Genomic DNA, 25,077 nt, shown 5'->3' with positions numbered 1-25,077 from the left:
GTTAGGGCAGAAGAAAGCGCCTTTCAAAACTTTCAAGTGCACTTTACAGTCACGGTATAGTCTGAATCACGAAACAGGCTTCTGATTGGCTGCCAAATGAGCCAAATTTGACATGCTTACCATAGAATTGTTGAATGAGCGAGAGAATAGGCCTGTTACATTCAATTGATACTTCGCAATATATATATATATATATATATATATATATATATATATATATATATATATATATATAGAGAGAGAGAGAGAGAGAGAGAGAGAGAGAGAGAGAGAGAGAGAGAGAGAGAGAGAGAGAGAGAGAGAGAGAGAGAGAGAGAGAGAGAGAGAGAGAGAGAGAGAGAGAGAGAGAGAGAGAGAGAGAGAGAGAGAGAGAGAGAGAGAGAGAGAGAGAGAGAGAGAGAGAGAGAGAGAGAGCGAGCGATTAGTGTTGCGTTTCAAGTTGTGAAAAATGGGGAAGGCAACTTCATGGCCGGGCAGGCAACTTTATGGCTGGGTAGACAACTTTTCAGAGTTGTCTGCTCTGGTGTCCGCTAACTTTTTGTCATGAGTTTCAGACACTGCTCCAAATGATCCATGTTATCCAATACAATTTATTAGAAAAAGACCCTCATAATCACATGACACAACGGTCAAAGACAAATAAGACAGCATGTGATTCTTTATCCAAAAAACCGCAATGGAACAGACTGACATACTCGTTTTCATTTCAGTTTTGTAAATTTAAAAAGGACTTTGACGGGATTGCCGTCTTCAATCCCGTCAAAGCAGATTAGCAGCAAAACAACACACATTCACTTGTAAACATCTTGCACTCGGGCTGCGAGAAGCATACTAAACACAGCTTTGTGGCACTTGCAATCGCGCTCAAAATGGATTGGGGGAAGAGAAAGAACATCAACCTGCTCATCTACCACGGTTACTTTCATCCTTGCTGTCTCACAGGCTAAAAACCGGGCCCAAGGGATCACTTTGCGTCATTTGATGCAAAAGTCCCCAAAATATTCAGAGTTAAGTAATGGAGGACTTACAATGCGTACTTTGACAATAATAACATACGCAGAAAAAAAATGGATCTTGTGATACAGTAGAAGTTAGATGTTATCGTTAGCATCTTGGCTAACGGTTCGCTGCTGCTTGCAGACAGCAGCGCATTTAATCGGATACATTTGAAGGTTTTATTTGGTGACCTTCCTTTTTTTGTCAGTTGGGAAGGGATAACTGATCCGATTGCATCGTCCACTTAGCTCCCTGAAATCGTGTTATCTGGGGGACAAAATGTAAATGTCCGACAAAATATAAATATTGTTGCATAAATCCGCTCAATATATCTAAACATGAAAGAATATTTATTTTGAGGAAAAAAAATAGCTATGTTTAAAACTAATCTTATTTTTAACAATGGACACCACAATAATTTTCCCCTGAGATGATTCCTCCAGTTTTGCTTTCATTAAATGCCATTAATTCATTTAGATTCATCTTTAAAAAAACGTCACTTGAAATGGTGAAATTACTGGCAAATAACGCACGCAATCAAGTCGTTTTGAGGGTATTTGATAAGGAAGCCATTTTAGGAAATCCTCAACTTTGGCTATGACTATGTCGGATATTTTGGTGGCATTTCAAGATGTCATGCTCCAAATTCAGTAGTCTTACTTCGACTTTCCATCCCCGTTCAATCCCACCTGCGTTCGTGACGTTTGAGCCGAGGGGCTCCCGACGTTAAACCAAGCGCCCCTCTCGCAGATCATCTGGCGTCACGGCGGCCCTCCGCACGCTCTCGCCGGGCCTCTGACCGCCGCCTCGTTTGGAAACCGAGTGGACCGTACGCCAGTCTCGTGAGGGTGCAGTTCTGGATGCGTGACCCGCGAGTGAGGAGGTGACCTCATGGTCAGAGGAACGAGCGTCCGGCTGCCAATTGGGTCCCATGACAGTATTGATGACTGGAAAGAAAAATGATCATTTATCAAGTGAATTACAAATGTCCCCATTGTGGGACGATTAAAGGCTTTCTGGTTCTGATTCTGAATTACCATGGCGGGTATTCAGATTTGACTTACTCTCAACTTGTCTTTGGACTCTCCTTAATTCTTTCAAAATTGATGTAATATCCTGAAACACATGCACACAAAAATTCAACCTTAGTTTGAAAACAAATTTTAAAAAACAATTAAGTCATTCAGTGCCATTCACAAATGTATTCGGGAATTGAAAATATGACGTAGAGCGCTATATTCCTGAATTTGTTCGGGTTTAGGTTTTTCTTGCTAGGGTTCCGATAAAGCGCTGGCCAGACCTCTGGCAATGTTTTTTCCTTTCCATAAGGGGGCAGCATTTCCATTTTTTCCATGTTAGTACTTTGTTCCAGCTTCAGCTGTTGTTAAAGTGCTGTGTAAACCAATATTGCATTGTATTTTGGACAGCCGCCCTCATTTCAAGCTCATATAACTTCCCCCAAGCCGTTAACTCTTTGAACAGTAGCCCAAATGGAATTGTATAGTGCCTCTGCATTTTTTTTGCTGATGATTCTAGTGCAGCGTGTTCGACCGGAAACAAATTCCTTGTGTGTTCTACATACTTGGCAATAAAGATGATTCTGATTCTGATATAACTGCAGACTCAAATCATGTAGGAATTAACTCATTTTTTCTGATGAAAGATGAGAGGCTAAGGTTTCTAATACTGCATTGAATGTTTATGTAGTCCTAAAACACAATCTAATAATAATAATCATCATCATCATTCATTTATAAGCACCTATCAAAACTCTCAAGGACACTTTACAGTCACAGGATATTTATTTCTGCGGGTGAGCAGCGGCAGCCACACACGCTACCGTTCACTCAACCCGGAAGTAACATAAAGTAAAAAAAAAACAAAACAAAAAAAAAAAATCATCCATGGCGGTATTCGCTGTACCTGGCACCAAGCTTCAATGATCCGTGTGTGTTGTACTCCACAACGTTAAAAACCAGTCATTGAACAAGGTGTGTATTATTACGGTCATATTCTGTGGGTACTGGAATTTGAATGACAATGACAAAAACCGTGGACTGGACTGGACAAATTTTTGCACATGTCTGGCAGTCAATGAGTTAAAAAGGGAAAAAAAAGTTATCTCATACCTTGTTGGATGCTTTGACAACAAGTCCATCAGTGTCCGTATTAATTTCAGCCTCTATTTGTTCCCAAACATCCATCCGATCATAAAACAGCAACCTAGACACGGGAAAGCAACACAATTATCGGACAAATAATTGTAGTTTGTCTGCATCGAAAATGAACATCTTTGTTCGGAAAAAAAAAACCCAGGATGGATTGTAAAACCAGACATGAATGACACTTTGTGTGAGAGTCGGGGTGAACAATTATTGTACTTTTTTTTTAACTCATTCACTGCCATTCACCAATTTATTCGGGAATTCAAAAGATGACGTAGGGCGCCATTCCCGAATTTGTTTGGGTTTTGTTGTTTCATGCTTGGGTGCCTATAAAGCACTGGTCATACTTCTGGCAATGTTTTTCCCTTCCACGAGGGGGCCGCATTCGCCTTTTTGTCAATGTTAGCGCTTTGTTACAGCATCAGCTGTTGTTAAAGCCCTATATAAATCAATATTGCATTGTAATTGGTACAGCCGCCCCCATTTCAAGCTCAGATACACCCTTCTGCAAATTAATTGCACCACCCTGTGATCTAAACTGTCTGCTAGTTTAAATCATTGTAAAGCTTGTGAAAAGTTCAGAACAATGTTTGCCACGATCAGGGTGGAGTCTGTCTGATATACTAGATCAACCACATTCCCGAATTACTTGTTTGCTAGGCCTCTGATTGGATAATTAGTGGATTACCATGTCCTAATCCCCTTTCCGTCGGGTATAAAAAGAAGGGGTTTCTGTCTCATAAATCAGTTCTTCTTCAACGAGATGGATACAACACTGTGGATTTCTTTGCACACAATGATATTATTGTGATGGATTGGCCTGGCAATTCAGCGCACTTGAACCCGATTGAGAATTTATGGTCAATAATCAAGATTTGTCTGCGTGAGAAAGATTGCACAACAAAATAGACCTAATTTCTGCTATAATTAAGTACGACCTGGTACAGGGACGCTTCCATCATCAACAACTGTCAAAATCTGGTCGGTTCCATGCCAAAACGCATCGTTGAGGTGATAAAGAACAAGGGAGGACACACTTCTTACTAAAATGTACATTTGAATCATTTGAGTTGTCAATCAATTTTATGCCAAAATAACAGGGCGGTGCAATTAATTTGCACAAGGGTGTAACTCCGGACCTATATAACTTTAGCATTAACTTTTTTTGTGGTGAAAGACAATGTAATATTTCTTGCGCCGAATTGAATGTTAATGTAGTCCTAAAACCTATATATTCTGTGGATTCTGGAATTCAAGTGACAATGATAAAAACCCTGGCACTGATGTGGACACATTTTTGCACGTCTGGCAGTGAATGAGTTAATCCCATGCATGAAAGCACCAGCACGACACTATCTTCATCATCGAAATATTAACATTTGTGGTGTGATTGCCAAAGATCATAATCCGACAGTCAACACAAGTCCAATCAATTCAGTTCTTCCGACGTTTCGAAATTGTGAGCTGTGGTCTCGTGAGATCTTACTTGATCTTCTCAGAAAGCTGCTCTGTGTTCTGTCTGATGGCCATGATGACCTGCAACACGGGGTTCAGCATGGGGTCCTCCACAGTGACCTACGCAAACAAGAAAGGTACTTCATGACGATTTCCGACGGTTCACCTCAGGATGTTTTTGGTGAGGCCTTGGGGTGGAGGGAGCAGGGGGGTTTGTATCAGACCTCCTCTCTGCTGTGAGGTTGCAAAGTGGAGTTCAGATCCCGGTCACTTGAGGGAAGGGATGGTTCTGCTGTTGAAGAAGAACTTGGCGGGACTCTCTGATAGTTCAAGCCCATCTCTGGTATACGCTGAACAAGCTGAAAAATAAGTGTGGGTGAGACTGATCCAATTAGGAGGTTGGTAGATAATAGACAGAATAGAAGTTATGTTTAAAAGTTTTAGTTGGCGGAACACAAGGCCCACAATGGAAGCACAGAAAATCTGGGGTCAATCTGAGGTGAACAGACACAGCCTGTTAAACTGTAATCGTCAGGTAGGAGATCTGGCCATGGGCTAATTTAGAACTTGGTAAACTCCTTCACAGGAAGAGCTCATTAACCAGGTTACAAGTCTATCGGTTCATAGAAAGGACAACCGATTAAAATGTCTATGTTCTGTTGTTTTATGAATGTTGGGCTTGGGACGTCCAGGGGAGTGGTATTCAAAACAAGAAGATTGTGTTTTACTAATGTATCACTTAAATTTGCATATACTCTCAATAAATAGCATGGCAGTGGGCTGCAGAAGTTTGGCGTCGGTCATCAATGGCTGCGTAAAAGACAATCTTGCTGTGTTCGAGCCTTTGCTCACGGTGTCCGAACAAACATTTCTGACAGGGGTACACAGGGGCGGAGCTACACGGTGGCCACCCCTTGTCACCTCATAGAAAATCTTGATACCTATGCTAGTTCTGCCATTTTCACATAAAGAGTGAATTATTTCAAAACTTTGATACTCTGCCAAAAGTTTTTGTCTTTATCTTCTTTACATTAATTTTACTTCTTGATCATACCATCCACAGTCACGGTTCTAAAGCGACCACCCTGAAATTGTTTGTTTACCTTTTCATGAGCCGTCACCGCAGAAACAGGTACGCTTCTCTCCGCCGTCAAATTCGGTGGGCCACCTTCTCCCGCAACATCATGAATCTCTCGGGCTAAGTAGGCAAGATCTTTGGCAAGATCTTGACTCAAGCTATTAAAAACAGAGACCGAAGACTTGATGATGTGAATGCTGCAGCTTTTGCCATGAAACAAAATGCTATTCCCTACCGTGCAATCTCGGCACTGTGGGTGGACCAGTTGCTCAGGCTCTCACTATCTTGGTTCTCCTCAGAATCCTTGTTGGAGGAGTTGGGGCGCAACGGGAGGATCGGGCGGGACCGAGCGAGGCGATGCGGACTGTGAGAGGCTGAGGAAGGTTGGGAGCGTTTGTGTTTAGGGGTGATTTGATTGGAGTCGTACTCCTCATCTGACGTGGAGCTATAGCCGCAACCTTTCTGTCGTCTCCGGGAGCCTTTGGCAGGATGAATTGGTTTGGATTACCGGGAATTAGTAGGGACAAAGGGAGGAAGAGGAGTGAGAGATAGGGAGAGACAAAACGATTCCATCATAGTACACCAACAAGAAAATTTGAACACATTGGGTCCACTAACAGGGGCGGAGCCAAGTGATGGCCAACGGTGGCCGAAATATTTGATTCATGTAGTGAGCCGTAATCAGTTATTACAGTCAAACCTTGTTTTTTTTTTTTTACAGGATCCGTTCTAGGAACCTTTTCGAAAATCAGTTTGGTCGAATACATACGAAAAAAAATGTGTTCCTGCAATTTGTGCAAAAATTTGTCCACTCCGGTGCCAGGGTTTTTGTCATTTTCACTCAAATTCCAGAACCCACAGAATATTGCGTTTTAGGACAACATAACCATTCAATTAGGCGTAAGAAACCTGAGACTCTCTTCTTTCATCAGAAAAAAATAGTTAATTTCTAATTTAGGGTAGTTGAGGGCAGTTGTACAAAATACAATACATATTGATTTATATAGCACTTTAACAACAGCTGAAGATGTAACAAAGTGCTAACATGGACAAAAGGCAAAAGCTGCTCCCTCGTGGAAGGGAAAAAAACATTGCCAGAGGTCTGACGAGCGCTTCATCAGCACCCCCGCAAGAAAAAACACAACCCCAACAAATTCGGGAATGGCGCCCACATCACACTTATCAATTCACAAATAATTTCAGGAATGGCAGCGAATGAGTTAATGTCTGCTTTTTTTTGTCGTGATTGAACAACCCAAACACGCCTGCTCACAATGTAACGCTACACATGGACAATGTCAGTCACAATGAGACACGACACAAGGAAGTGATGTATAAGGAAGCAGAATGCAGTGATGCATTCTGCTGGACTGCATTCTGGAAGCAGAATGCAGTGATGCATTCCGGTGCGCTCAGTTTGGTCAAGAACCAATTTTCGGTTGTAGACTGAGGCATAAAAAGTCTGAAATTCTTGGTCGAAAACCAAATTGGTGGAGGACCGAGACGTTCGAAAATCAAGGTTTGACTGTACTTTCACAATTTAGCAAACAATCGACATGGCTGAGAAGTCATTATACATCATACCAGCTGTAGTCAGAGTCACAAATAGAATCGTACTGCCCAATACAAAAACAAGAAACCGGCAAAGGAAAAGGCATTAGCTAGCAAGTTAAGCTTAGGGAAATTTGTTCCCCCGTGTACTATGAGTCTTTTGGGAGAGGTTCTCGATGTATGGAAATTTCTCCAAAATGATAAACAATGACTTCTCAACTCTGTATGCATTTGTAGTTGTAGACATTTCAGGTTCCACCTCTTCCCACTGGAAAAAAACAAACCTCTGCGCCCACTTTTGTCCACTGGTGAGTAAAACGTGGTGTGGAAGTACTCATTTCTTATGAATCTCCGATTGATAAGAGAAATGAGCAAAATGTTGGTTTGACTTCCACAGCACAGCAGCTGAATGCATACATTAATGATACCGTTCACAATATCCCATCAGTATGTCAATGGCGCAATTGGTGGGTACTGTGGGGATGTAGATTTTATTATTGTTAGTATAAGTACTACTAAGTAAAGTATACCCGACCTAAAACTTTGGTTAAAAAGGGCCGTCCGAGTAGAGACATTATGAATCTAAGTTGAAACCCATAAAAAAGCCAAACCAATTCATCACTGGGTCAGATCTTCAAGTCCCGTGCCTGTTAAGTTCTGGTCTCTCAAACAATAGTGACATGTTATCATGAAAGGAACTGCTTTGTGGAAACACTTTAGGAGTCTTACTTTGCGTAGTTCTTTATGTTCAGACATTTTTTTGGTTAGGATCATCGAGGAAAAGGTTTCTTCAGCCGTCATCTGCACTTGTTTGAAGGTGTGGATGTTTCGCTCCTCATCTGAAGAGCTTCGTCAGCGAACTGAAGTTGTGATCGTAACCCTGGGCCTATATACTATATATCCCTAATGGACAGAGGTGGCTATGCCAGACCTCTGCTCTGATAGGTCTCTGTGATTAGGAGCGAAACGTCTGACGTTAAAAGAAGTACAGATGACGGCTGAAGAAACCTTTTCCTCGATGGACTACTCCTGTATGACTCAGTCTACAAAGACGTTTGGTTAGGATCACAAAATTGTCAATATAATCGTCAAATATGGTTTTAGAATTGAGTGTTACTCACTTGCTGTGCTGCTGGCATATTTGGCACTGCTGGAGCGTCCGCGGGTGATGGGTGTTCTTGCTTGGGACGTTTTCAGTGGTCTTTCGCCAGGTTTTGGTCCGAGAGTAGACGCCTTGTAACCAGCCATGCCGCCAGACTCTGGATTACGGTTTGGGAACGCTGTGTTCTTTCCCGCCCACTGCGGTGAGGTGGAGTTCTCAGTGTCACTGGCTGTGTGGAAGGAGCTTGTCCGCCGGCGAGGCATGGCCAGCATATCCCATCTGGAGAGTTTTTTACTTTCCTTAGCGGGGACATTAGCCGTCTCCCTGGAGAGACGGTCCGTCTCTGTGGTCTCGTTGTCAGAGGCTTCACCAAGGCGTGCTCGCCGGAGCATCGATGCCCGGGTGGGTCTCGGTGCTGAAAAGCTATTCATGCGGCTTAAATTTTGGGTCACCCTTGAATTCTTCACGTTGGAGCTTTGAATGTCATCACTCAAGTCCACAGAGCCAGATTTGCCAATACTACGACTTAGTCCGCTTGGTCTTCCGAGAGAATCGCTCTTTTCTAGCCGGTGATGGTTCATAACAGAAGACTGGTGGTTTGAATAGTGACTAGATAGACTTGGTGCAGAGGTCTCTCTTTGGAGACCACCCAGCGGAGGTTTATTCATCAGTGGGTTGCACCTGAGTTTACTGCTCTGCTGGCTGAGGGTACTGGAGGAATCCACATCAGACTCCCCAGAGACGCAATCTGGAATGGGTGATGGTGTTGTTTCGGACTGGCCTGCTTGGATCTTGGCCTCCAGAACAGCCAAGACGTCTTCAGTCTCTTTGAGGTAAGAACTGGTGTCCTGGCTGCTGGTTTGGTGGAATAAGTCAGGATTGGGGTCACCGAGAGAAGAGATGTTGGGGAGTCTGGTGCTGCTCGGCTGCTCCTTGGTGAAGCTCTCTTGTCTGACAAAGGAGGACGCTGATGTGTCCTTGGAATCAGAGCTCAGTGTGTCTTGGACCAGAATCGAAGCGGACATGGTGGGTCTGACTTTGCCTGATTCCTGGCTTCCTCTTCGCTTGGTCAAGGTCGCTGTTGAAAAAGTTTTGGGTGACCGTTTTTTCTCTGTTTTTTCAATAGAGTTTTCGGGGAGTTTTGAGGCTGCGTATTCGGTTTCTCGGGTGTCGTCGTCTTGATCATTTGATTGGACCTCATACTCATTCGTTGTCTTTTCCGTGGTTAACAGCGGCTTCCTCCGCGTTTCTACGACGGAACCATCGTCAGACTTGCTGGCATCACTCAGACTGTCGGGCTCCACGTCATCCTGCACTGACAATCTATGAATGCCATCCTGAGACTTGGTGGCAACCAAGCTGCTTTCTGCCACATCAAACGTTGAATGGAGATCGTGTTGGATTTGAATGTTGGGAACTGGAACATCACTCTTCTTCTCCCCCAGGGTAAATCGGGCTCTCGAGGTTTCGGAGCCAAAGTCATTATTTTGGCCAAGTTTGCCTGTGATTGTGGTCCTTGCTACAGTCAAACAGTTAACAAATATCAAACACGCATTGTGGAGCAGAAAATATTCATATTGATCAAGCTAACAAAGTATCATTTGAAACGGACATATGTTTTAATTCGATATCTTACCGCTTCCCCACAGCTCCTTCTGGGACGACCTATCATAGTGGCCAGACGAAGAGCCAGTCTCCACGTCTACCAAGCTCGCCCAGCAAGACATCCATTTTGGAGCCCCTTGCATCAACGCACCTGCTGTCTCAACCTGCGTAAGGTAAAACAAGTCATTGTTTTTGTCCCTTACTCAGATAAAGCACTGGTGATTTTGTTTTATTTCTAATCGGCGAACAAACTTTAAGATGAGGAACAACTGGAATTAGAGAAACACACAGTAAAAAGTCACAATAGGGATGATTGCAAAATAGAATGACATCTGGCACAAGATTTCATTTCAGGCTCATGGACAGACAGACAGACAGACAGACATTTTTTTTTGCAAATTTCCCCATTGTGGGACGATTAAAGGCTTTCTGATTCTTTCTGTTTTTTTTCAATGCTCAGTTTAGATTGATATCACCTATAATAGTCAAATTAAGTCAAGCGAAATGTATTTGTATAGCTTTGACTCACAGAAAAGTCTCAAAGGGCTTCACATACTCACAGTTAGATATTAACACCATCAAGGATTTCATCACCCCAAAGAAAATCTAAAAAAAAAGACATCTGGAGTACAATAAAACATTTTGATAAGGGGCTATTGACAGGCTTAGCTGGCTAGGAAGGTCTGATACTGTAAATAGCACACAATGAGGCAACCTACTACAAATACAGTATATACACTGTTAAATTTGTACACTTTAAACAGTCAATCCAAACTGAGAATGACAAGATTATCAAAATGTTCTTGATCCAGCTCTTCTTTTAGGCAGAAAATGGTGTGGGTGATCCTCATGTGTTGTCTGTTGGATTAATTTCCGATTCGATTTTACAGTTTGTTAGATTGAATCAAACAGCAAATGTGCTAAAGAATGTGAGGAGAGAGAATTGTAGGAAATCAAAAGGACGATTTTCCAAAAAAGGTTGAGGCCCAATTTACTGACCTGATTTTAAAAATTGGTCTTACCATAAATGATTGATTTTGGGGAGGAAAAAAAATCAAATCTGAGCAGGCAGGTTTACCTTCAGCCCACATGCTCCTTGCTGTGGAGCAGGGCTCACCTCCCCACTCTTACTCTGCCTATGCGGCTCCCCGCCCTCAATAATAAGAGGCCTAAATTTTGCTGCTGTATCTGCTTTGCTGTAATTAGTTCCTTCTGGATTCTCAACAACACCAAACACCTGGAACAAAGCATTTCAAGTCGGTAATCGGGCCTGGTCAATATCCAGGACTCCATTTCCTGGATGAGACCTCATTCCCGAAAGACATGAGACCACGGAGCAAACATGGTTTTATGGGTATTACTTTGCAAAGGAAATCCACAACAGTCGAGAAAACTCGCCTTGTCAATCATGTTGCGGGCCTCTTGAAGCTCCTTATCTGGGTCATCTGCTTCAATGGTGTAGGTTCCCGCTTCACTCAAAGTATCTTCTTCGATATTTCTAGGGCCGCCGTTGGTCATCTTGGCTTCCGCACTTTGACACACGAGAGGCATCTTCGGCACCTTGAGGGGAACCGGTTGGTAGATCGGAGAGGATGTCTTGGGTAGAAGTGAAGAATCAACCCTATCAGGGCTGGTGAGAGTCTGGTCAGGCTGTGAGACTTGTGATGTTTCAATTTCAGGTTTTGTCGCTGGACTAAATGTTTTTATGTCCTCGCTGGAAGAAGACATGTGCTTTGTGTGTTTGAGCCATTCCGCTTTGAATTCCTTTGCCAGTTTGGATCTTCGTCCAACACTGCTAAAGGGTCTTCCGGAAATGGTGGATGATGATGACCGTGATGAAAAACCAGTGCTAATTCGTTCCTCAGTTTTTTCCCGTCGTAGGGAACCGGGTCTCTGAGAACTGGTGGAAGCGGGTCCTTTGAGGGGAATAGTGTACCGTTGGGACGGGGGGGTGCTACAAGCTAAAGTCTGGACTTGCCTCTGACCAACTGGACTCGTACTTTTCCGGACCTTTTCAAAGTGGTTCCTGAAATTTGAAGGTTCCGATGGGGTGGTCTGAGAACGTTTCCTTCGTGGGTTATCATCGGAATGCTCGTCATAAAATTCGATGACAAATGCTCGATGAGGATCTGCCTTGGCAGTGACGGATTGAGATTGTGGTGGAGAGTGGGAGGATGGCTGCTCTGAGTCGGTGAAGCGCTGAGGGGGTGAGGCTCTCTGGGACCGAGGTGGACTCTTGGGGTAGACCTGTGGAGTTTGTGACTGGTGCAAAGTCTGCTCATTGATTGTGGGATCTTCTGAACCAACGTCATCGACATTTTTATAGTGGTTTCCTGAGGATGAAAGAACACAGATCACGTTTGTAGAAACCATGACTGTTACCGGCATTCATAAAGAACCAATTGACTTTGGTACGCACCCTTCGGAAGTGACGGATCACCAACGTCGCTGAAGATATTTTCACCCTGGGACCTACTCTTCATCATGTTCCCGGTGCTTTGAACCAGCCAGTCAGCAACCTTACTTTCGGCTGACATCTCCTCGGTGGGTGCGGTAGCAGCCTCAGCGGGAGGAGGCTTTCGCTGCTGACGAAAGGAGAACTTAGTGACGTGGTCCTTGATCTTCATTTTCCCTGGGGTGCATTCATCAAATTCGATCGTGAAGGAGGCGTGGCTTTGGACCACGGGAGGTGTGGGGGTGGACAGGACGTGGTCAGAGGGGTCTTGAGTGTCTTTTGTTGGAACCTCCTGAAGTTGCAATTCTGTTTTTTTGGAAAGCCGCTGCTGGAATTCTTTTCTGGGAATCTCGAAGTAGCTAGGCTCTTGGCGATAGGAGAATATGGACTTCCCCTGATTGTCAGACAAAGAACCGCTGAGAGGATATCTGGAAACTTCTGGAACAGATTCTAGTGACAAGAAGATGGTAGACAAAATAAATATCATGGGCAACATTTTCACAGCGCGCTTTGTTCAGTGAAAAGGTCGGTGCAGTTGCACAGTCTGCGACTGGATGGATGCATGGCTTGAGGAGCCCGCGATGAGAAGTAGTGTCAGCGCAGAGCGCCCATGCTTATGTGGAACTGTTGCGGCTTGGAATTGAAGCGGATGTATGTGGTTCGGGAGATGTGAGACAATCTGTTTGCATCAATGGATGCTACAGCTTCGTGTTTGCTTTCAACATTTAGCTTGTAGTCGACGTGCAAATTCCACCATGACATCCCTGATCCACTGGTGAAAAGGACCCTTTGATCCTCTCGTTGGTCACCTTGAACTGCTTCATGCAACAAAGAGGGTGCAGAAAGTGCTCAAGATTGAAGACTGTCTTTGTGTTATGTGTCGTGTCACATTATTTGTTGTTTTTGTTTTTGACTTCAAGATGGCCCCGCGAGAGTGGCTGCCGTTATAGCAGTATTTTGTTTTTCCTGCTTTGAAATGTAAATTTCTCCACTGTGAGCCAAATAAAGGCTCATTGAATCAAATCTAAAGGTAATGTTGTAGCTCTCAGATATCACTCAACCCATGCACCAATCCAGCTATAACACTCGTTCAAGGTCCCACGAAAGTTGGAATTTTCAAATTTGGGCAAAAGGGACCTCAGTAATAGGTAGTCAATCAAACATAGGGCAATCATGGTCGGTTCACTGCACAAATGTTGGCCGTCAGGCATTTTTAGGATTGGGTTGTCAATATACATCACTACCAAAACAGAAATCTATGAATACTTCCAGTTCACAGTTGCTGAACGCAGCGCAACATCACTCATATAATCTCTCCGATTGCCGCACAAGATGAGGTTTACAAATCAAGCTAACCGACCGCCTCCAGCAGCTTAGATAGTCATAAAATCCATCACGAGGCAGACAGGCATTGCCCATTGGCTTGCTGTGGTCACAGCTGGTTCATATTCCAAAATTCAAGCCAGCTATTTTGGATAGCTAGCTGTATAGCTACCTAGATAGCGCTATCTAGGTCGATCGATCGATCGATCGATCGATAGATCGATAGATCGATAGATAGATAGATAGATAGATAGATAGATAGATAGATAGATAGATAGATAGATAGATAGATAGATAGATAGATAGATAGATAAAAGAAAAGTATTTCTAAATAAATTCTGATTCTTAGATGTCTCGCTATTCTGTATATCAAACTACAGTAAAGTCTCGTTATATCGATATTCAAGGGAGTCCGAAAAAATATCGATATAACCGGGACTATCGATATATCCGACCCTGTTTGCATGTAATTTTCTCCGTGCGTGCATAGAAATAGTATCAATGTAACCGGGACTATCGATATATCCGATATCGATATAACGAGACTTTACTGTAATGGAAACAACAAACGCAGTGAGACACATTTGCAAAATACATTTTCGGACCTGATGTCTGAAGGTCTGTGGGTTTTCCGCTTCCATTGTGGATTTTAGTGGCTGGATCCTCATCCTCACCCCACCAGGATGGTTGGCCATAAAGAGGAGTTGGCTTTGATATCGGTTTATCTGTAGTAGCTAAAAGACAAACGTAACATGTTAGCTTTGCTCACAAGTGGATTTTGCCTCCCCTTTTTTGTGTGTGTTTTGAATCATGTTACAATGAATGTGTGACAAGGTGATGGCAAAAAAAGGGGAATGGGGTCAACCATGTGACCCAAATGCTATAATCCTCTGGATACAAGAGTGGATGAAGCTCATACTAATCTTCAAGGGAGGAGAAGAATACAGCATTGTGAAAAACCGCGTTTGTGTCCAAAACTCCAAAATGTAGACTTGCTCTATTGCAAGTAAGAACACCCTTCCGGTCTGAACTGGATTGGACAATGATCCACTTTTACTTTTCCAAAGTCATTTTTTTGTCCAAGATGCAGTCAAACACTATGTCAAGTAGTGCGGCAAACTAATTGCTGCTTTAATGAACCACACCCCTGTAAAATGTGCACGGACTCGCCCTTATAGGACTAGAAAAAAACTTTACATCTTGAGCAGCAGGATTGGAAAAGACGCAGAAAACATAATTTCCGAGCTCTCTTTGAAGTTAAGACAGAGTCATGCCAGATATTTTCACGTGATTAACACGCAAAACAAAAATATCAAAGTGCTGCAAACCGGGGAGATGTTGAGTCATCAAGCAGTTGCTTATATGTAATTTTATGTCAATGAGACTGGCTGGAGAAAAATGTCAGGTGTGATGTGTGATAGAAGTGTTTCAGCTAGGATGAAAGGAAAAGTGTATAAAACAGTGGTCAGACCAGCCATGATGTTTGGACTGGAGACAGTGCCACTGAAGAAAAGACAGGTAGCAGAGCTGGAGGTAGCATGTGAACAGCCTGATGGTATTTCTGAATAATTCTTGAACTATTTCCCTGTGGTGGAAAATAGGATTGGTTGAGATTCCTGCAGCTCACAAAAGCTTAGATATCATGAGAACAACTTGAAGGGGAGACCTAACTCCGACACTAGTGATGACATGGCAACGAGGACTAAACAGCGCTTTAACTCATTCACGAATTCATTCTGGAATTGAAAATATGACATAGAGCACCATTCACGAATTTGTTCTGTTTTTTTTTTTTCATGCTTGGATGCCGATAAAGCGCTGGCCGTGGCAATGTTTTTTTTTTCCATGTTAGCGCTTTGTTCCAGCTTCAGCTGTTGTTAAAGCGCTATATAAACCAATATGTATGTATTGCATTGTATTTTGGACAGCTGCCCTCATTTCAAGCTCATATAATTCCAGAGCCATATAATTTAGGCATTAACTCTTTTTTTTCTGATGAAAGGACAGAGTCTAAGATTTCTAACACTGTATTGAATGTTTATGTAGTCCTAAAATTCAATATTCTATGGGTCCTGGAATTCAAGTGACAATGACAAAAACCCTGGCACTGGAGTGGGCACATTTTTGCACATCGTCTGGAAGTGAATGAGTTAAGAACCTTTATGGGCGTGCATCCAAAAGGCTTTCTTGTCAGCTGCCTCCGATAAGAACTTTGCCCTTCACCTTTTTTACCCCTCCTGCAACTTACAATTAAGTCAAGTCGTACGGACACTTCAAGTCTATTTCTTGACTGGCAATATAAACTTGGAACTTTTGGCTCAAAAAAAGGTTTTCAGAATGAGAACGCCTTTAATAGTCCTACAATGGGGAAATGTGCATATTATGATTGATTGTCCAAGAGAAAACCAAAAAAAACTGCCATTTGAGTCAGGAAGAGCTAGCCCCGCATGCTCACGTTCTTTAAAATCAATTTATGCTAAAAACTGTTCCCGTTGCTCAAGCTGAACAGTTGTTCCCAAAGTATCCGCCTGCATTGAGAGATTATGTTATGTAAGACTTGCATTGTAAGGACTCATTAATACCTGTAAGCGAAAGCGCTTTACGTTCACCCTTCTGAGGTATCTTGGCATTGGAAACAGTCTCTTTGCTCTTCTCCGGGCTCTGAACCAGCTGCTTGTCCTTCACGCGGGCCGCGAGGGCTTTGAGACCGAGCTGCAACTGGCTGGTGTACTTTTCATGCTGTGCGGCGTGAGAAGGGAAACAGGATATGAAGTGCAAGATACATCTGGATCCACAGTCCTCTGTTTAAGAAACTCGTCCCTCCCCGTACACAAAAACGACGATCTACTTAGGGTTATTCATTTTCAAAAGTTAAGCCGTGTGGTTGCATTGATGTTTCACATATCAAAGGAAAATTTTCTGCCGAGAATGCTTACTTTAAGAGCCTCCTCTGGAACCTTGTGTTGACTCTTCTCCAGGATATATACATGAGCATGTTCAAACCGGTTAAAGAACAACATATAAGGCTGATCAAACATTCGTTCATAAATAAATAAATAAATACATAAATAAATAAACAGATTAATAAATGAATCATTTCATTAACTAATTGACTATAAAGAAATACAGAATTAAATTGAATCAATAATTAAAACTAAAAAATACAGATAAAAATAAATAAATAAATAAACACAGATTAATAAATTAAACAGTTAATTAACTACGAATAAATGAATAAATAAATTGATTAAATAAATAAATAAATGGTATAATAAAAAAATAAAAAGATTGAAAACAAACTTTAAATAAATAAATGAACAAACAAATAAACAAATTCATAGATAAATAAACAAATTAATAAATTAATCAGTTACTTAACTAATTAACTACAAATAAATAATTAAATAAATACATACATACACAGAAATGGAATAAATAACTACAAATAAAAAATACAAATAATGTTTAAATAAATAAATACCTAAATGAACAAACAAATAAATAGATAGATGAATAAACACATGAATAACATAATCTGTTAATTAACTAATGAACAATGAATAAATACAGTTAAAAAAGAATAAATAACTACAAATAATAAATAAAAAAACACATTTTAAATAAATAAATGAACTAACAAATAAACAGATAGACAAATCAACATATTAATAAATTAATCAGCTAATCAACTAATTAACTATAAATAAATAAAATAAATAAATAAATAAATACATGTAGCGGATTTTGTGGCATTTGGTGTTTTTTGGTGTACAACGTAATGGGGCAGGTAAAAAAAGAAATGTTTGAAAAGAGTGTGTGACGCCAAATGCCAGGCACGGTGTATTCCGTTGTAACGACAAACATTTCGAAATGTCACAGTCTTCCCAAGATCTTTCTGACATGTTTATAAAAACTCAATTCCACCTCCTGCAAAATTTCCGTTGAGCGGGTGGGGTCAAAGGTCACAGGTTCACACTTGACAATAATCTGAAACGGCTGACTGGAAAAACCGCAGAGGATTAATTAACATGCCGATGAACTGGAGAATTGGTAGCGCCTCATTCCAGAATAGGAAGAAGTCTTAGGCCAGAGCGTCGTTTTCCATGATTTGAAAACTCATCTAGTGACATCAGTTTGAAGACATTTTTTGAAAAAGGATATCATAACCAAATCGAATGACATCCGAAAGCTTGAGGGTGATGTACGTCTGGTCCGGAATTCTGAGGTCATTTACGAACGTCTGGAAGAAAGACAAAGATGTCAACCCCTTTGATCAAAATCGGATATGATTCTACTATTTGCTCCCAGATAAAAGATACCAGGAGGTGCTTTTGCAATTGGCTGTTTTCCCATTGAACGCTAATCCGCTGGTAGACTAAAACTCTGATGAGATTATGTTCTTATGCAAGGCCAGTGACGACTATAAAAGTGAAACCACATTCAGGTGTCGTGTAATCACATCGCAAAAACCGTGATGATTTTATCGTCTGCAAAAAAGTACTCATTGACGATCAAATATGAGATGATAAAAGTAATCAGGCGGTCTATGGTCTGTATTGTCAGTGAGGAAAATTGCTGAAGTCAAATTGAATTACTGTGACGGGTCCTCACACCGCTGTGCTCTGATTACTTTGTCACGGCCCAAAGACGCACTCTTGAAAAACAATGAGCTACCTCTCTGACCACTCAACTCTGACTCCGTTGCGGATAATGAGGCAGCAGAAAGGATACGCACAGCAGACCAGGGACAACGTTTAGAAAGGAAATGCATTTGATTACAGTTGCTGTTAGCTGTCATTTGGTGATTAAGGACTGGCACCAGACCGGAGCTGACGTTCACTCACCCCGTTCAAGCTACCCAGGTCCTTCACCATGTGCTCATCTGTGTTTGGGTCGTAGTTGATCACAGCATGCTGTTTGTCAACGCTTCGAGACTGCAAAGGACAGACATTTTCGATCACTGCGATTCCCAAATTTATTCTGGAATTGAAAAGCATGACATGGAGTGTCATTCCCGGATTTGTTTTTTGTTGCGGTGGAGTGCCGATGAAGCACTGGTCTTGTTTTTTCCTTCCATGATTATTTGTATTTTGTACAGCTGCCCCCATTTCAAACTCAGATAACTCCAGACCCATATGATTTGGGAAGTAATTCTGTTTTTCTGATGAAAGAAGAGAGTATAGGTTTTCTTAGTCTGCATTGAATGTTAATGAAGTCCTAAAACCCAATATTCTGTGGGTCCTGGAATTCGAGTGACGATGACAAAAACCCTGGCACTAGAGTGGACACCTTTTTGCACGTCTGATAGTGAATTAGTTAAAAAACAAAGGGGACAAAAAAAAAAACACAATTGACCAGTGGATTTTATCGCTAGGCCTTCAGTAGTGCTACGTCTGAATCAATCCAGACTGAAAATAGTATGTTATGGTTTACTACAAATCCACTCAGAGGGCACCATTAGCCAGGAAATCACTGACCGACTTTTCTTAATGATGTCCAACTTTTCCTGAAAAGTCAGTCTTGAAAATGGTTTTAACAGTAAATCTCCAACCAAAGCAATTTCTTCTCTTCCTTCAGCCATTGTGGGTTGACAAAACTGCTATTAAATCAACACAACAATATATTTGCTAATGCAGCTCGCTACCCATACAGCGTGGCCTCTGTCTGGCCAGTATGCTCTTGGCACTAGTGGCTTGTGATCAGAGCAGTTTTCGCAAACTGTGATTGGCTCGTGACTAGCCAATCATAGTTTGCAAATACTCTAGCTTTAATCAGCGCCTTCAAGAAGGCGTTGGTCCCACTTTTGAGTTGCCAACTCGAAATCAGGCTTTTCAGGCCTTGACGGTCCGCTACAGCATTCGACGCAGGTTTCACAGTTATGTTAGCAACCGCGACATTTCAAAGTCAGTCAAAGTCAAAGTCAGCTATATTGTCAAACATGTTAAAATGCATGACATACAGCACAGATGAAATTACTGTCCTCTCGGACCCAGCGTGAAAGGCATTTATAATGACTTAAAGGACAACCGACGTCACTTTTTTGTTTTTTAACTGACACCAGGAAAACGTTTTATAGCATCTAAAATACCCAAAACATGCAGTATGATATTTTTAGTGAAATGCAAAACACCAATAAAAATGACTTAAAGTGTCCAAAGTCTGCAAAAAATTGAGCTGCGAATTGGGCATTTTCAGAAAGTCCCGCCTCCATTTCGTGACGTCACGCCAAGACGTCTTGCATTGCTTCTGAATCAAAACAATGGCTTCAGATTCAGAGAATATGCTTTCTTGTTACACATTCAGTTATAAATATGATTCAAATAGTCCTGATGAGCAAAGCATACATGTTTGCAATCGATTAAAGAATCTATTTGGGCCATTTTGAGGCAACATTAGGGGACAATCTCTCACAAAAATAAGAGGCACAAAATGGCGACCAGCTCTGGTGAAGAATGAATCAGCCCGTTTCCACAGGCTGATATATTCCTTCCATGGAGTTTGCCTCCCTCTGCTAGCGGCTTTTGGGTGTAAGACATGGTTTTCAAAAAAAAACAGTCCAGCAAAATACATTGACGTGATGGAAAGACGCTACAATGCGTCTTTTTTACGGTGAGGAGGCGGTCCTTTTCTGACGTCACGTACGGACTCGTCACCAACTCAAAAACAAGACTTCCTGAATGTTCAGCACGAGTCTTAAAAAGTAAAATATAGCTATATGCTGTGGAAACTTATTAAAATACGCCCAGTAGATGTCATTTGAAACCATTTTACAAATTATGGACACAGCTTGTCCGGAGACATCGGTTGTCCTTCAACAAACATAATAAACACGAAAACGCCAATTTGCCGGGAGAGTGAGGGGAGCCGCTGCGTGTTCACGCGCCGCCATCTTGGAAAAAAAAACACAAATAAATAACATTTATAAATCAGATAAAAAGGAAACGGGGATGAATGACTGAATTCCTATGACTTTATGCCGCTGATGGGACAAATTGGTGTGTGTGTATGCTACCGGCGTCAAAGACGATTGCCACAAGATAAGAACACTGCAGTGTCACTGGTTGGTTGCCATATTTGTTTTCCAACTTTGTGGCTCACTTTGTGAATAAAATAGCTCCCCGACTTGATTACGTTAACCGTGTTACAACAATGATACATTGCTCACTAACAGCCTGTGACTGAAGACAAATGTCTTTGCTCTGCTTTAGCAGAGAGAATGTGACGACTGCAGCAACTAGGCCACTGAACTCTAAATTAAAGACAAAGAGGGGGGGAAGATATGTGTTCTAATTGCTAGTCTGACTCCAGGAATTGGATCGTTACCAGACTCCAGCTGTCCTCGGTCATTCCAAATATGCGAGTCGGAAGGCACAGCGTTATTTGATACTAGTTTCATGCCAAACTTAATTTTCTGTGTGTCATAGAATATAGTGAGCGATGGAAAATATTCCAAAAATTAAAGTGTTAAATAGTTTGGGTGGTTTTGTGCCGACTTAAGCAGCACTTAACAAAAATAATATAAACAACCATATCACTTTTACTTGCGGAATATTATTCATTCATTCATTCATTCATTCATTCATTCATTCGTGTTTGAAAAGGGAGTAAAAGAAGCAATTTTTTAAAAACAGTAAAACCCTTCACTAAATTGCCATGGTGTTTTGAGGTTTAATATAGACTGTGCTTCCAACAGACTTCTTTGGTCGTTACCACATAGGCTGAGTCATGCTGATGTGGTGATACCAGTGCTAATGGGGCAATCAGAGCCAGCTATAGAACATTAAAGGTAATCAGACAGGACAAAAGAAGTGATCAGATTAGCTTCAGGGAGCAGTCTATTGCTCCTCCAACCTTAAAGCAGGGACCTATCAGAGCAGAGCTCGGGCAAAGCCACCTATGTCCATTAGGGATACATTTAGGTCCCCGAGTTACCAGCAAAACTTTAGTTCGCTGATGAAGCTTTTTGGATGACGAGTGGATTGGTCAAACGTTCCAGAGAATAACACACAGTCGGCTAATGGCAGATTGGTCGCGTCCCAATCGCAATGCATGATGGGAGCCTGTGCCTGGTGTGCTTGACATATTCACTCATTCACTCCAGTGCCAGGGTTTTTGTCATTGTCACTCGAATTGCAGGATCCACAGAATATTGGGTTTTAGGACTACATAAACATTCAATGCAGTGTTAAAAACCATAGACTCTCCTCTTTCATCAGATAAAAAGAGTTAATTACTAAATTATTTGGGTCTGGAGTTATATGAGCTCGAAATTAGGGCGGCTGTCCAAAATACAATGCATTACAGATATCTTCTTTTCCTTTCGGCTTTTCCCTTCAGGGGTCACCACAGCGAATCAGTGTGCTCCATCAAGCCCGGTTTTGTGCATGCCCTTCTCTCACACCAGCGACCTTCATGTCCTCTTTGACAACATCAATAAACCTCCTCTTTGGTCTTCCTCTCGGTCTCCTGCCTGGCAGTTCAAGGCTCAGCATCCTTCTCCCGATGCATTACAGATATATAGATTTATATAGCGTTTTAACAACAGCTAAAGCTGAAACAAAGCGCTCACATGGAAAAAAGGGGTATGAATGGCCAGCGCTATATCGGCACGCACAAAATAAAAAACAAAACCCGAACAAATTCGGGAATGCCGCTCTATGTCATATTTTCAATTCCAGAATAAATTTGTGAATGGCAGTGAATGAGTTAATGAAACCGGTCACACATCAAGAAGTGCCGTTGTAATAATCTTTGAATACATTAATAAAGGGAAGCGGTCAGGGTTCAAGTAACACCACACTGCTGTTTGCTGTGTCAACTTTGGACCTTTTATGCGGCGGCATCACCTAGGTGAGCCATGGCTCCCAAAACACACAGAAATCACACACCTGCAGCATGAGTTCGCAGTCGTCCCGACCAACAAATATCATCTCCCGTGGCAACCGGTGTCGCGTGCCTGAGCTGCTGACGAGAAACCATGATGTCACGCTCATCCTGGTGCTGCGAGTCAGGATCTTTTTGGCATCCTGGAACGCCAAAAACGCTAGTTAGAAATTGCAATAAGACAAAACAAACGTGGAAGAAGGTGATGTGGTCAGTGAAGCCAAAATTGAACTTTTTGTTTGTTTATTGGAAAGAAACATTCCACAATACTCCATGGTAGTTAGCTAAATAGCTAGTTAGCTAGATAGCTTATAGATAGATAGCTAGATAGCTAATAGATAGTGAGCTAAATAGCTAATAAATAGCTAGCTAGATAGCTAGGTAGGTAAATAGCTAGCCAGATAGCTATTGAGCTAATAGCTAGCCAGATAGCTAATAGCTAGCGAGCTATCTATCTAGCTCTCTGTTTGCAATCTAGCCGACTACCTATCTATCTAGCTAGCTATTAGCCATCAATTAGCTAGCAAGCTTGCTTTCTATCTGTCTGAGTTACTTTCGGGTTGAGTGAATGCTGGCGCGTGTGGCTGCCGCTGCTCACCCACAGAAAAACTTATCCTGTGACTGTGAAGTGACCTTCAGAGTTTTGACAGGCGCTTACAAATGAAATGTATTATTATTATTATTATTACTATTACTATTACTATTACTATTACTATCACTATCACAATCACTATTACTATCGTTCTCATTATCGTTATTATTATTATTATTATTATATATCCACTCCAAGATGCTGAGGAAATAACTTGTGATTTCAAGGAACTTGAGAAATACTGTTGTTAAACTGTTTGCATTTTCACTATGAACGGGTTGATTCATGATAACCTCATAAAATTGCAATATTATTTGCTATTTTTGCTAGCTTCGGAGGTGTCCAACCTTAATGATATCCATCTATACATACATAATACATACATATATAATACAGCTATACATATCAATATGCCTTTCTTGATACTTGCATGATGTACAGTTTTTTATGAAACGGTTTTGCACATTTACAGCATACAGTTGACTTTTTTATTTGGCTATGCTTAGAATATCTTGTTTTTCTATCCTTTCATCCCCCCAACCCATCAAGATAGGTTAGGATAGTGTGCTACCTCTGGTCAGTATGCGCTTATCACTCGCGGCTAGTGACGAGCCAATCATGTGACTGGCCAATCATAGTCTGCGAAAGCTCTAACGTTTCCAGCACCTTTGAACAGGCCTTGGGTTGCCAATTCGAAATCTGATTGGTTAAAGAAACAGTTTCATCAACATTGATTTTTATGCTCCAGGGCCTGCAGAATTGATTGTGAAGGCGTCCAGGTAGATTTCTGAACCTGAAACAAATGATGGCTGAAATGTGATTGGTTAAATGCTTAACTTTGCAATAACTTTTGCAAGTTATTGTATTTCTTACAAATGGGAAAAAAGAACCTACTTATCCACTTATTTGTAGGTTTTTGTAACTTGGTATTTTCTCAAAGGTTAAATATGTGCCTTGGATCATTAAATATATGGAAACGTTGTCTAGGTTAAACCAGTTTATCCAAACAATTCCAGACCGGCAGTTACTACTGTAGCCCATGCAGGCCAAAAACGTATTTGAATTTAGCAGACTGGACTGGGAAATAATTGAGCAGGGGCTTGACAAGTGTGTCTGATAGGTGTCGATGAATACACCACAAGTGCAGACGATACAATAAAGTCGCATTTAACTTAATTCCACGCTTTTTGTCGTAAGAATGAAGGGCAATTGCTTGAACTTCGGCTAAAAAAGGAAACTTCTAATACTCCCGGGTGTGTTGCTTCCTGTTAGTGCTCCCTCGTGTTAAATTTCGACTGTATAATTTACCCTTAAACGTTAAACTCGATGTGTCCTTCGAAGTGAAGTCAGGCTTGATAGACTTGTTTTGGTTGCGACCGAAACTAACCTTTCGATCACGACATTCCCCGAACACTTCACGTACCTGTAAAGCTTTCTCCGTCTTACTCCTGAGCGAAGCCAGCGTTGCGCGTCTTCGGACAATTAAAGATCGACAACCAACATGTACACGGTCGGTGCCAGGTGACGGTACCCAGGTAGATTTTGCTCACACCCTCTTTTTTTCCCCGAAGGGGAATGACAACCGGGCGAAACTCTCCGACGCCGCTCCACCTCCCGAGACCATGACGTCATTTGACAAGTACCGTCAAATCATCACCAGGAGTGGAGGTCTCACTCTTATATGAATTCCAAATTTGAAACAAATGATGTCCGCAAAGGAAACAAATGCATCTTAAAAAAATGGTATTTTACGTTAACGTGGAATATATACATTGCCATTATTTTATTGTTCAGATAAGAGAATAGAGAAGCAACTGTTACAAAAAAGTCAAGATAGATACAGTCCATTATCCAAATCACCGTTCTGTTGCA

At 41.7% G+C, this 25,077-nt stretch overlaps 1 protein-coding gene across 3 annotated transcripts; it reads right to left on the bottom strand.

The window, feature by feature from the left end:
- Nucleotides 1–570: 570 nt before the first annotated feature.
- Nucleotides 571–24,820, bottom strand: cep170ba (centrosomal protein 170Ba). Of its 3 annotated transcripts, none has more exons than XM_089004596.1 (19): nucleotides 24,629–24,820; nucleotides 22,619–22,756; nucleotides 18,575–18,664; nucleotides 17,892–17,970; nucleotides 16,667–16,725; nucleotides 16,313–16,469; nucleotides 14,336–14,464; nucleotides 12,372–12,857; nucleotides 11,351–12,285; nucleotides 11,031–11,189; nucleotides 9,984–10,116; nucleotides 8,367–9,866; nucleotides 5,930–6,173; nucleotides 5,720–5,852; nucleotides 4,841–4,975; nucleotides 4,648–4,736; nucleotides 3,126–3,219; nucleotides 2,061–2,112; nucleotides 571–1,943 (listed from the first exon to the last, which is right to left on the bottom strand). In XM_089004596.1, the coding sequence occupies exons 2-19, from the start codon at nucleotides 22,721–22,723 to the stop codon at nucleotides 1,723–1,725; spliced, it is 4,800 nt and encodes a 1,599-aa protein (XP_088860722.1). In that variant the 5' UTR covers nucleotides 22,724–22,756; nucleotides 24,629–24,820; the 3' UTR covers nucleotides 571–1,722. The 3 variants fall into 3 exon arrangements, with proteins under 3 accessions (XP_088860722.1, XP_088860723.1, XP_088860724.1); XM_089004597.1 differs by having other exon boundaries at nucleotides 5,930–6,068; XM_089004598.1 differs by lacking the exon at nucleotides 11,031–11,189.
- Between the last annotated feature and the right edge of the window lie 257 nt (nucleotides 24,821–25,077).

The sequence above is a fragment of the Hippocampus bargibanti genome, linkage group LG09 (assembly GCF_051943395.1).
Source record: "Hippocampus bargibanti isolate YZ-2025 linkage group LG09, ASM5194339v1, whole genome shotgun sequence".
NCBI classification, from domain to species: domain Eukaryota; kingdom Metazoa; phylum Chordata; class Actinopteri; order Syngnathiformes; family Syngnathidae; genus Hippocampus; species Hippocampus bargibanti.
Note: the sequence above shows the minus strand (reverse complement) of the source record. Positions and strands in the feature narration are given on the sequence as shown.